Below are 13,519 nucleotides of genomic sequence, written 5' to 3'. Positions count from 1 at the left end.
AGCAAACTGACTTTCCAGCATCTCTGTCAATTCCTGAATACCATTTTTCATCTAAGGGGCTGGACAAATAAACCAAGAAGCTCAAACCCTGAGGGTCAGTATCACCAACAGAAACCGCAATTGGTTTCGATTCTGAGATGCTTCAGCTGGAGCAACATCACACCATCAAAAGGTACTAAGTAACATCATGCTAGGCAAATGTTCCCTTGAGAGATAGAAAGAGGAGAGAAAAGGGCATTTCCCAGGCAGGTCATAAACTCTAGCGGTGAAAAATATTTAAATCTTTGTGCCGTAAATGGAACAATTGTTTTCTGTAGCTCAGTCAGAATCATGGGAGCCGTCATTAGCAATAGCACTATGACAATGGCTCTGTACCATACATCGTCCCCTCATCCATAATGCTTGTTCCAGCTAGGAGGGAGCAGAGTGCTTGGCCTGTGAAAGAAGGAGCTACAATCTCTCCCTCTGCACAGGTAAGAAAGGCATGGGGAGTAGAAGACACCAAATGGGAACACCAAAGCAGTTTGTCCAGATGCTTGCAGCTTCCACTCCCAAGGAAATAAGTGTACCTGCTTTTTGCAGCTCCCTAATTATTACTGTTACTCGTTTTGCCGCAGTGTGAGAGGAACCTCAGCATGTGATATACTCTATCAACACACATGGAAAGAATGTCTTCTCCCTGTAATGCTCCTGCTTTAAGGCAACAGCATGGAGGGTGTTAGAGCACAAAAGCAAAGTATTCACCTCTACTTTTCCACTCTTCTCCCACTGCTCGTGAGCCATTGCTCCCCTCCACCTTAGACTGTTGCCACTGATGGACTCAGACACAATAATGCTAATAAATGATGCCAGGACCCACATCCTGGCCCCCGAAGCCAACGGGCATGCAACAGCCTGCACTCACACCACTGAGTTATCTTCACAGCCCAGCAAGGTGGCCACCTCCCATCTGCCTATTGGGAAACTCTGGAAATGCTTGCGAGGGCATTAGTTGGCCCAGCCCAAAACCACACCAGCGACCTTGGCAAAAGTTTAGCAGCATAGACAACCATGTTCCAAGCTCAGGCCCTGCTGCTTAGTTGACTGACACACACAGAGCCTCACTTGCCTGGTGCCCATGACAGGGATGGATGTTGAACAGCGAAGAGTGAGGCAAAGATCAGGCCGACCTTCTGGGATGGCATCAGTTTCAGGAGACATTTCTGTTCCCTCATTTTTTCTTGATCAAAGTAACATTACTTACCCTTCCAGGAGAGCGATGACATTTTTTCTGGGCCTCCCGATGTTTGGCCCGTAGAGGTTTGCTCTGGAATAAGTGCGGATAAGCTGCAGCAGGCTTCTCAGCTGGATGTAGTCCTTCCCCAGCTGGCTGCCGTTCACTGAACGGCCAATCAAAGTCCGATAGTTATTGGGCTCTGGGAAAATAAAAATAGACAAGCGAGGCTTGCCAGCTCAGCTCCTCCATCCCCACTTCCGGAGAGAGACACACAGCTCACATGCTGTCACACAGCTTGAGCTTGGCAGTGAGCTGTCTGGCTGCTCTGTGGAGGAGTGGAAGGGAGCCGTTAAGGAACGGATGAGGGCCATTACTCCCTCTCCATTCCCAGCATGGTGCTCCATCTGCAGAGCAGCACCTGAGCCAGGGCTGGGGTGGCGAGATGGACCTCCTCACTTCACCCTGTGCTGTGGCCTGGTGGGCCTGGGTGGCCTGGGTGAGGAGCCTGCACCTTGGCATCATGCTCCTTTCTCCATGGGGTCCACCATGTCCCCAGGCTTTGCAGCTGCTGTATAAGTCCATGTAGCTGCTGGTCAGCCCACCCTGGAACCAGCTGTGCCCAGCACCAGGTAGGCAGAAGCATTTCACATGTTTAATAACAACCACCGAGACATCCAGCTGAAGTGCTACCTACCGCATGCTGGGTGGGTCTTAGAGACTGTGCTTCCTTCTAAAAGGGACCTTTAAAATCCTCTGACTCTACATTGGCAAAGTATCCTGGGATCTACAAATACTCTTTCCCAAAAGGGAATACCTTTCTACTAGAGTGAGTTACATTCCTGTGGCTCTCCGGTTCCCACACTCACCATTGCCCAGCTCCCAGGAGATGTTGTATTTCTTGCTGGCACTGTACTTCAGCAGGCTGAGTGCATTGGAGCTGTTCCAGGAGTTATTGGGATTTCTGCGCAGAGCATTCAGTGCAAAGATCAGGTGAAGGCCAGAGCAGTCAGCAAAGTTATAGAGTTTGTCTAGAGACCTGGCTGGGAAGAAACAAAAAACAGCTTGTAATTCAAATGAAAGCAAGTTCCATGGAGGTTCAAAAGATCCTGTCCATCAGACCTCAGCTTCTGTGCAGGTTGAGCCAGGGTCAAATGCCATCCCTTCGACATCTGTAACCGCAGAAATGCGCCTGACCTTTGAAACTGGGATAGGATTCCAGGTGTGGGCTAAACTCTGTTCCAGCCTGAAACTTGGATACATTCCACCACTGTGTCAGAGCTAGGGCCACATTACCAGAGAAAAGTGACTTTATAACATCTCTTTTCATCTGCTCTTGGCAAGGAAAGCTCAGCCTTTCATATGCTTATCCTACCTCGTGGCTTCTCCAGACCAGATCTCTGCAGTGCTGTCTACCTGGGGCAGGTTGGGGAGAAGAGGAGTAAATCTGCAGCAGTGCAGGGGGCACCACCTGCACAGGTGCCTGGTGAGCTGCTGCCAGTGCATGGCCACCTCTTCTGGTGCACTGCGAGAACCTGCTCTCAGCTCCCAGAGCCCCATGTGCAATAATAACCAAAAAACAGCAATAATCAAACAGAGCCTCCAAGGCCTGCAGCACACACCCTGGTAATCTCTGCTCTTCTCTCCACAAAGAGAAGAACTTCCTGGAGATGGGATTTATATCCAAGCTGTACAGTTCTGACCTGGGTACCAATTTTCCATAAGAGCCTTGTCTTTCATTTATTTTGTCAGGCTTGTGAGCTCTGCAAGAGTGGTGTTAGGAGGCGGCACTGCCGCAGGGTGACCATGTAATAGTTTGCCTCCAGGTGCAGGAAGCTAGCAAGGACATTCACATGGTGGCAATGTCCCCTGGGCCACCCCTTGTGCTTGGGGAGGGCACAGGGCTCCCCACCTGGCAATGGCCCCCTGCTCAGCACACCTGAGCTCTGCTGCTGGGGTGGCCCTTCTGGGGTGGTAGTGTCTTTGCTGGATTTGTACCCCATCCACTGCTCCCAAGGCTCCCCAAAGTGCGACTGTGGCAGCAGCAGGGCCATGGCCAGCATCTCCTCTGTGGGCTTCTGCTGTGTTGGGGCCTCGCACGACCAGTGGGGCCCTGACTGGAGGCAGAATTAGGGACCAAAGAAGGAGTTGATTCTCTGTTCATCGAGGAGCAAAACTATTAAAAGGTGCTGCTGGGACAGGCAAAACACTTAATGCTGTTTTTGCTTCAATCTTGCCTAAAAATTCAAAAGCAATCAAATGTCTGATGAGGCTAATGCCAGTGTTTACAGGATAAGAACTCATGCTAAAGCGAGAGATTATTTGGTTAGAGAGTAATTAGATAACTGTGATGTTTTCAATCACCCATGCCTACTGAACTGCATCCCAGGACAGGCAACAAGCTTCCTGAAGCAGCCTCGGGGACACGACCACTTGGCTTTGAGGAGCCATCGGGGATGGGGAGGTTCCAGAGGGCTAGAAAGGGCAGACTGAATGCTTGTATTTCAAAAGAGGAGAAGGCAGTGATGGGGAATTACAGAGTAGGCAGACTAACTTCAGGTCCCAGAAAAATACTTGGACAAATAATCAGGCTGCTTGTCAGCACTTACAAAATATAAGGAGATGATCAACAGCCACAGGAATGTGTCAAGAACAAATCACACTGAAGCAATCTCATGAAAGGAGAGCAGGGCTTGTGGACAGCAAAGTAGTAGTTTAGGCCTTATACCTTCATGATTTTTAAGGCTTTTGCCTCAATTTCATGTGATGTTCTCTTCAGCAAGTGAGGGAACCATGATCTAGACTGAACTGCCATAAAAATTATGCATGCTGAGAGTAGTTACTAGCAATCTGCTGTTAAGCCAAAGGAACTGAGAGAGATCGTGCAGCCTGCTCTGGGTCTTCTTACACATTTACAACAAAGCAGAGTATAAAAGAATGGAGGATGCATACACCGGACTTGCAATGGCACTGAGGTGCTAGTAAGATGGAGGACAGGAGAAAACTCAGAATGATACTGAAAACTGTAGAAATGGTCTGAAAAGGAAGATGTAATTTAAAAAGAAGAAAAAGAACAAAGAAGATATTACTCCAAAATGGGAATGACCAATGTATGAAAACAGGACGGGAAAGACTGGCTAACTTACAGTTTTTGCAGAAGGGAGCCTGGAGGTGCTAACATCAGTATCCTGGGAAAAGTAAATGTCACAGAGATATTTACAGACAGTGGTCCTGTCTGCAAAGGCACAAGGTGATCTTTCTACTGTGATCCAGGGCTAAATCTCCAGCCAGAGAGAAGTGTCCAGTTTTAGGCAAAACAGCTCAAGAGAGATCCCATGAGAGCTGTGGAGTGAATAAAGCACCAGAAAACAAGACAGATGAGGGGAGACTGGAGAACTGGTGGTTTAGGCAGGAGAAGACAGAGGGAAGGGGGGAGGGCAAGGAGCAAGGGGACGAATATGCCTCCCAAAATATGAAGGCCTACAGCAAAGAGGGGAATACACTGCTCTCCACGTTTGCGGTAGGCAGGACCGGCTGCAGCTCTGCAGCCAGGGTGTGCCCAGCAAGGGGATGGCAGGAAGCCCGGCTCTCTCCTCCGCACGTCTGCAGAGCCAGGTCTGAGAAGAGTAAAGTTGTTTTTAAAGCAATGTTTTAGGAGGGTTAATGAAATATGTTAACTGAATAGTTAACATTTAATGGAATGCAGCAACGTCACAAAAAGGAGAAGAAAGGATAAAGGTGAAAAAGAAGTTCCTAATCCTTTTACAGCCTTTCTCTAAATATTGCTGGATGTTTCAGTGAAAAATATCTGAGTTAGATTAATCTAATGTATTCATCCCACTGGTTCAGGCACATTAGCTGGTTTTCTGGGTGATTAGTGGATTAGAGACAGATACAGTTACTTAATACTCATTTACTTTAGACCTCCAGGCAAAAAGCTGTACTTGAAATGATAACTCTATAAAGAGGATAAGATAGATGCCTAAATGACAACATGAAGACAGCAAAAAAGTGCTACCCGCAGTTTCCCCGATAGAAATGGAACCTTTTTACTGGTGTAAAACAGTTCTTTAGTACTACAGGAGGGGATTTTGTTAATGTTTAGGATTCTCTGCAGTGGACTGGGAATTGATTTTCCATGCATCTATTGGAGGAAAATAAGCTGTCTGTTTATCCCAGTGCAGGGTTGCCACTACAAAGTTATTTTTTCCCCATGACGCTTTTGTTTCCATGCACTTGGACATGGAGATGCCATGTGCATTTCATGTTCTCCTGTCACTTTTCAAGCTGGAAATCTCAGTGATCAGAGGAAAGAGCTAGGAGAAATGCACAGATGTCTCAGAGCTGCACATTTCCAGTGGTCTTACAGCACGCAAAGTGACCCGCAAGCTGCAACAAGACCACAAGAGGGGTAAAACTACTGATGTACCTAAACCTGTGTCAGACTGGATTGTTAATCTGGGCACACTTAGAGTAAGATTGCTCCAAGCCTATTCTAGCTATCAGTCAGGTATCAAGTCCATTTGGTCTCCTTTAGCTTTGGCAGCTATCTTAGCGTACTGCCATGGGAAGTTAAAGCACAAAAAGAAGCACATTTAGAAGATCTTGGGCAATGTCCAGCCACTCCAGAAGTACAAACTGGGCCAAAAGGGAATGTTATAAATATTTTACTGCCGTAACTAGGGATGGCCGCACTACTTCTGAGTAATGAGAAAATGAAGAATCACAGTGTTATTAACAGCTGGCTAAAAATCACTTTGAATTCTGGATAATTGCACTATTTTTTCTTCATCAGATACAGAAAATCCTCCAGGAACTTAACCTTTCTCCGATTAACAGATCATTAGGCTAGGCTTTCACAAAGCACTCCAATAGAAAAAGCCATTGTCGTACCACAGCGAATCTTAATAAAGTAGAACTGTATTCATAAGATATTCTCCCTGCTCCTTCTCCCCCTCTGCCTGGTGCAGAGATGCAGACTCACTGCCCTTGTCCCACTGACCTCAGGGAGCAGGAAAAAGGCAAAAAAATTGAATGAAACCCATGTACAATACAATAAGAAATTGTAATAAAACACCAGCCTCTGAGCGTGTAGACGTGAAAACCAGGGCAGAACTCCTAATTAACCATCACCCTGTTGTATGGAGCAGCGAGCAGGAACCTGGATTCTTCTAGGTCCCTTCATCCAGGAAGGACAAGCACCAGACACACGTACTGCTGGTGGCTACATATATGGGGACACTGAGATTTGACTTCTGCCACTTGTTAACGTTCATGTAATTGACTTAACATAGAAAAGCTATATTCTTTGATTTTACCCAGTGGCAGTGCCATGCTAGCAGATTTCAGTGGATGCCTACCTTGGTTGATTTGGGACTAATGTTAGTCAGACAACCAGAGCAGTATGCAGAGACAGAGGTCTTCCACCCCCCAGCCCTGGCACAGAAAGAAATCAAAAGATATTTGGGCCTTGTCAGCCCCTCACATTTTTGGTGTAGAGTCCTGAACAGGTCTAGAGAGCGAATATAGCCCTACACGTCCCAGCTGAGGGGCAGCTGTGGAAGATCTGCTTGCAATACTGCCCTCGGCTGACGCTGCGTACAGACATTAAAGATTTCTGCTGTTTGTGTGGTTCCACACCCTGCAAAGAGGGAGACAAAGGATTTCAAAATACAGGAGAAGGTGTCTGTGAGGCTATTAACACTGGTGGGGTTCACAGGGCAAGTATGCCTTGTGAGACTGTTCCCCGTTTTTCTTCTTTTTTACCGGGCTAAGTTTTAAAGTTATCCAAAATGTGGATGGCACTTCATTCTGTGGTATACAAGCACAAAATCTGAGGCACATTAAAATATCTTTGGTAGTTTAAAACAATTGGAAAGGCTTTCTGGTGGTAGTTACTGAATTAAGGACTATAATACAGGCTTTACAAGGAACATTGTACCGACTGTCATTTGGTAAGAGGGACAGTTCAATAGTCTCTGGGTTTGAAAATCTTTCACATTTTTTATTCCACTTCAGGAATTTTGCTTTGGCAGGGTTTAGCAGGAGCAGTGGAAATTCACGTGCACCCCGAGACAAAGGCTGAGATCAGCCAGTGGGCTGAGGGGTTTCTGGGTGGTGGGGCATGGCACAGCATCCCTGAGGCTTTTGTAACTCTGGGAAGTCAACCAGGAGGACAGGAAAGAAGAGTTCTCCCTTCATCCCACTGTTGACCACCTCAGCCTCATACCTCCTTTCTCACTCTGCCGTGAATACACACGGTGTGCCAGCACTGAGGTGGATGGATGCCGTTTGTCCAGGGCGAGAGCTGAGCACGGAGCAGGCAGCACATCCCGTGCTTCCAAAATGCCTCGGGTTAGCTGAGAGAACTGAGAGGGAGTTCAGAGACCAAGCAAATGCACAACAGATGAAATTTTCTGTTGATAAAGCAAAGAAATACAGTTCTAGGAATAACAATTTCAACTATGCATGGATATTGCTTGATTCCACGTTACCCGTAAATCCTGAGGAATGCCTGGAGCGTCAGTGTAAACAGCTCCTTGTGCCTTCACTCCAGAAACAACGCCAGCGCTGAATTCGGCAGCATCCCCTGGCCCTGGAGCACCCCACTAGAGATAGCCAAGGGAAGGGGTTGGGAAAGGCCTGGCAAGAAGCAGCCGGAAGCCTGAAGAGGGCCTGATAGGGAGTGAGCAGAAAGGGTGGAACAGAGTGTTCAGACAGGAGATGAGTAAGACGGGTGGGGAGGACAACGAACAGAAAGAGAAAGGTGTTCCCACTTACAGAAGAGCAAGTGGGCACATGGAAAATTTATTTACAAACAAGCTGCCCTAGTCAGCTGAATCCCGTTTGCACTGCCTCTCTTGGGCTGAAAGTCCTCAGAAAACCATGTGTATGTGGCAAGGACTTAATGTTTTTTTAGCAAATAAATATGAATCAGAAGATATGCAACAGGCAAAGAGGCTAACACCAGGCCCATGGGACAGGCCTGCAAAACTTGCTTGAAATCTTCCCATGGATTCCATTCCCAGTCACGGTAGAGTTTTGGACAGGAAAGTGAGAACCCACCATCCACAATCTGCACAGTTAGAGCACCAAGAAGTAGCCTTCATCATCGCTGCTAATTCAGATGACAAACAACATCCCACACTGTCAATATACAATATAAAATTCAGCTTGATCCACAAGACCATGGGAAGATTTTTCTATTCTATCTGTATATTAAGCTCTTCCTTCAGAGATGCTGCTTAAATTGAATTTTAAAGTTTTCTAGGCTACCAAGTAACCCACACAGTTGCTGGAAATTGCGTTCTAATGATGACCATCCCAGCTGGGAATCTGTTTGGTTTTAATTCAGTCTTCTGAAGCATTTTGCTATGCAGTAAAACCACACTGTGTTAAGATACTTAAGAATTCCCAGGCAAAATTGCTGGCAGGAGGGAGCCGTTTGCTTGCCTCAGACAGACAGACATTTCACCTGAAATGCTCCCTCTACCTTGTCAAGTTCCTGGTATCTCCAGCAGCAGAGGGAGGTACACAGAACCATCCCTTGCTTGCATTTACCTTCCTGGCTCACCCTCCTTATTGCTCTACTGGTGAACATATGCTGCTGGAGCGCCGTGCACACAAGGCCGCGGTGAGCGCTTTCCAAGGCAAGGTGCAGTATTGGAGGTCTGCTGTGAGTGACAAGAAGTGCTTTGGCAGAGCCTAACAGCGCTATAGGAAAGGGATCTAGTTTAATCTCATCTGAAGAATACCTGAAAGTTGGAGGAACTGGCTTTAATACCGCCAGCCAGTAAAGAAATGCTGTGCACTGTGTGTTAATGAGAACCTGGATTTTATATCCAGCTGGATGACAGATGGGAGATCTGGGGCTATTCCCCCCGGAGTATTGAGGGGGCCTTGTTCCAGGGGAATTGTTGTCATCATCCCTGGTCTTTAAGCAGCTGAACATTGACCCTCAATATTCATTCAAGTCTTTAACTAGATTTTGTATTTCACTGCCAGTCCAGAGGTGATTATGCTGACCACGTGAGCTAGGTTTAGTCCTTAACACCACGGTACAGAAATAGCAGTCTGGGGGCTTGGTGTCAATCTCTTGCCAATAAGGAGCTTGGCTGGCAGCCATGGATTGTGGGCTGAGTTCCCAGCTGGCATATAACTTGGAAGACAACCATGAGGTCTGGGTTCAATATCCAATTGCTAAGGAGTCTGGCTGACAGCCTCATTTTGTGGAATGAATCCCAAATTAATATAATGCTTTTGATACCAGACAAGGGGCATGGCCCCCTTCCAAATGCTGTAAAGGCTCAGATAAAAGCCATAGGCATTGGGTTCAGTGTGTAAAGGTATCGAGGTTGGATAACAGTCAGGATTGGGCTAAATCCTCAAATGGTGAGAAAAAAAAAAAAAAAAAAAAAGAGAGGCCTGAGCTCTACCTTCACACAGAAAAGAGCTCAGATGAGAAGAATAGCTCTGTTTTCAATCCCTGTGTGGTAAAGAGCTCACAGGACAGTAATGGTTTCTAGGAACAAGTGTAAATTGACATGCAGCTTCAGAAGAGATGTGGGATCTGGGTTCAATCTCAAAATGCTGTAAAGCTCAGATAATGGCCATAGGGGCAATTTCCAAACTCTCTGTTCCAGCCTGGTGCCTGGGAAGGAACCAAGATCACATTACAGCTAAGAAAGCTGCTTTCCTGTGTTGCATAACTTAGAGATTTAAGACTTTTTCCCTTTTGGACCAGGGTGAAGCCAACATCTTCCAAAGTTTCTGTAGGAAGTGGAGGTGGGCAGGGAGAGGGCTGCAGGTTTGAGCAGAGCAAGAGAGAATAAGACAGCAATCACCTCCTGCCCATGTGTGCCCTGCTGCCCATCCCAAATTGCTGGGCTGCTGGCTAGTTCCAGGAACATCGCTGGGTTTATCTAGCCGTGGCAACTGCTCCAAAGAAAATAAGGGTGCAGCCCTTCAGCATCCTAACTACTCTGCAGTGACTGTGCTGCTGGGCATCCTCAGGGCCTCTGGAGGAGGCGGCTCATCCCACCATGCAAGAGCAATAACCCCCTTTACTGCTACTTCTCACTAATGCTGCTTGCACAAGGGATTAGTGCGAAATGTTGTGTGCAGCAAAAATCACTCCCACTCTCACAGCTTACTCTTGGAGTTGCTTCCGTATGTAGCTAAGCTATATTATTTAAAGCCATTCCACTTCATTATGAAGGTATTCAAAAATACAAAATATACAAATACTGCATTTGAATTTGGTCTGTTATGTAAAACCTAGTCAGTTTTATTCAAAGCAATACTGTTCCTGTGAAAAGTTTCAAATTTGATAAATCCGCATTATTTCCCCTTGAAGAAATTCCTTAAAATCGAATTCTGGTCCCTGGGACTCTCAGCTTTTGCTTCAACGTCCAATGAGCAGGGATCATAGCAGATAGGGATTGACCTCTGCGAGCACTGCTAAAACAAGCTGTGATTTGTAAATCTAACCTGAATCTTGAGCAGGAACTGTAGATTTGGGGGAAAACAGCCCAGAAGCCCTATGAGGATAGCAACTGGCTATTCCTAACTGCCAATGGTGCTGAAGACAAGCGCTGTCAGCACTACTCCTCGCACAGGTGGTGGGCAAAATCCAGCATTTTTCTCTTTATCCGGTGCAAAACCACCATGTGCGTGCCAGTATCAAGTCACAGGCCAGGGCTACAGAAACACCTCCCTCGGCTCTTTACCTACGCACACCGAGGGAGCATGCACGCCGGTCCCGGGAACACGACTCCAGATATAACACAGCTCGGCTGCCAGAACGTTTGCTGACAGAATGACTGTTTTATATGACTATAAGAACGGCTATAAGCGCAGCTGTCTGAAAAGCAACAAAATCTATGATGTGTGTTTCTAAATCCAATGACAGCTGGCAGTGCTGCACTGCAGCTCATTCCTTCTTTTACACAGTTTAGCTAAAACACTTCTCTGTGATCGCCCCGATTTATCAACAAACAGCAGTTTCTGGAACAATTTAAAAGCATTCCCAAATAGGCAAGAAGTGGTCAGCTCTTCAAACACTCAGCAATCTCTGAGCGCCCAAATAGGCAGGCAGCTGGGAATGGAAGTGGATTTCTGATCAGTGGCCGAATGCCCCCCCCACCCGCTACCCCCCGGGCAGGATGCGGTTGCAGGGTGGAAGTCATTGCAGCAGAGATGCCTGGGCAGCTGCAGGGTGTCACCCACATGCGGGGGCACTGCGGGTGACGTGCAAAGCTGGTGAGAGGTGCAAACACCAGCCACTTCTGTGCTGCCGACAAGAAGGACTTGGTTGGCCCTCTGTCCCTGCTGGCTGGGCTGCTCCCCCTGACACCCAGAGAACAAACCCTCTCCTCTATAAATCCTCAAAGAAAAGTTTCAAAGTCAGAGGAACTCCCTCATTCTTCGTCCCTAAGGAGCCAAACCGCGGGCAGCACTGTCACTAGTGTGGTGTCACTGTCCCCAGGTTGTTGGGTTCATTACTCGAAGGCGTCACAATTGCAAGGAAGGCAGAGCTGAGGTTTTTTCTTTATAAATGCTTTCTCTTGAGAGCACCTGAAGTGCCAACACAATATTGAGAGTATGGATGTTTTCATCACTTTTCTGCAAGAAGTGAGTATTTGAAGGCGTCACAATTGCAAGGAAGGCACAGCTGAAGTTTTTTTCTTTATAAATACTTTCTCTTGACAGCACCTGAAGTGCCAACATGATATTGACAGGATGGATGTTTTCATCACTTTTCTGCAAGAAGTGAGCAGGGCAGTATGTGCTGAGCAGACACCCTGCGCACACACCACATGACATAACTGGAAAGAAAGGTGTAAAAATATGTATTTCACATGCTCATTTCACCCCCGTAAAATGGTTAGCCCTGGTAAGCTGCACACCCAGTTTCTCCGTTCCCTCAAGCCGGTCCAGCTACCATACTCCGTTTTTGCTATCTGCCTAACCTGCTGTCACGCAGCAGATGCACAGCTTGTTTCAGAATAGCCTCACACAGGGACGTGAGCCAGATCCACCCAACAGCATCCACAGAGCTGCGAAAGGCACAGTGCATTTTATCAGATCTTTTCACCTTCGGTTCCCGAATCCTGTTGCCACTCTAGAAGAAAGTGACACTAAATGTTTGTGCTTGGAAGCTAAAATACCACACTGGGAACAAATTCAAACTGATGATTTCAGCCTTGCCAAACCGCAACATTCAAAAATCATGAGTCGAGCTGCCCCAAAAAATCATGAGACTGGCTCAAGAAACCTGGTTTTAACATAATTTTCTTTGCCTTGCTGTTTTCTAAAATTTTGGGTGCACTTGTACTTCTACTTCCAGAAGGGCTAAAATCTGGCTTGTTTTTATTTTTCCTTTCAACAGCAGTTGGTGTGCAGCAAAACAATCATTTTGTTTTACAAGTTGTTTGGGTTGGACTCCCTTCCCCGTGGGTGGGGGTCGTGGCAGGAGGCCAGGGCTGCCGGGATGGCAGTGGCATGCCGCAGGGCTCCCTGATGGCCTCGGTGCGTAGGCAGCAGGGACGGGCTGCCCAAAGCACCGATGCTGTAAACAGGGATGCTTTGCCATTAAACGAGGAAGTCCCGATCTGCTGATGTCCTTTCACAACCCCTGATTATTAGGAGTGCAAAACTGGAATCCACAAAAATCAGGTACTTCATTTTATGGGGATGAATCAACATGTCCTATTGTGCTAACAGGGATCCCTCGCTGAGGCAGCCGTGGCGTCTCCAAAAACCACAGCTCCCAGTTCTGACCCATCTTTTCTTGCTTGCTGACCCCATTCTTGCCATGGGCCTTCCCTTGCTGTTCCTGCTACATGGAGCGGCTGATTTCCCTAGGAGGAAGAGGGAGTGACTCGGGCTCTTCACACACTTTGTGAGCTGGGCATCTGGTATTTTTCAAAACTCTAAAACATTTTAACTGAAAACTGTCCTGAAAAAAAAACCCCAACGCATAAAACCGGAAATGTTTCAATCTGAAATCCTTAATTAAAACCACACTCTTTAGTACATAAAGAAGGAAGTTAAAAAAGAAATGTACTTTTGCACATTACGGACAGCATTATAATAAACACAAAGCACTGCCAAGAAAGAGGCATTTTCAAGGCTAAAGTAGATGCCTCCAGCTGCACTAAAATAATGTCAGAGGGCTTGTCCACATTACGAAGTGTCATTGTATTTGAACACAACTGTGAACAACCAAGTTAGATGGATGAGAAAGATAGTAATTATTGGCGCAGACCACTCATGCTGCAACAAGGACCATAACCCGTTGGGGTC

The 13,519-nt window shown here is 46.8% G+C and overlaps 1 protein-coding gene across 3 annotated transcripts in view; it reads right to left on the bottom strand.

Moving 5' to 3' along the window:
* HPSE2 (heparanase 2 (inactive)) overlaps positions 1-13,519 on the bottom strand; it is a 126,621-nt gene that overhangs the window by 44,716 nt on the left and 68,386 nt on the right. For all 3 annotated transcript variants that reach the window (XM_064514088.1, XM_026102920.2, XM_026102919.2), the window contains 2 exons: positions 2,083-2,256; positions 1,244-1,415 (listed from right to left, as the gene is read on the bottom strand). In XM_064514088.1, coding sequence (XP_064370158.1) covers positions 1,244-1,415; positions 2,083-2,256 — 346 coding nt within the window. The remainder of the gene's footprint in view (positions 1-1,243; positions 1,416-2,082; positions 2,257-13,519) is intronic.

This window comes from Dromaius novaehollandiae, chromosome 6 (genome assembly GCF_036370855.1).
Source record: "Dromaius novaehollandiae isolate bDroNov1 chromosome 6, bDroNov1.hap1, whole genome shotgun sequence".
Classification (NCBI taxonomy): Eukaryota; Metazoa; Chordata; class Aves; order Casuariiformes; family Dromaiidae; genus Dromaius; species Dromaius novaehollandiae.
The sequence above is the reverse complement of the archived record's forward strand: the minus strand, read 5'-3'. Positions and strand labels throughout refer to the sequence as shown.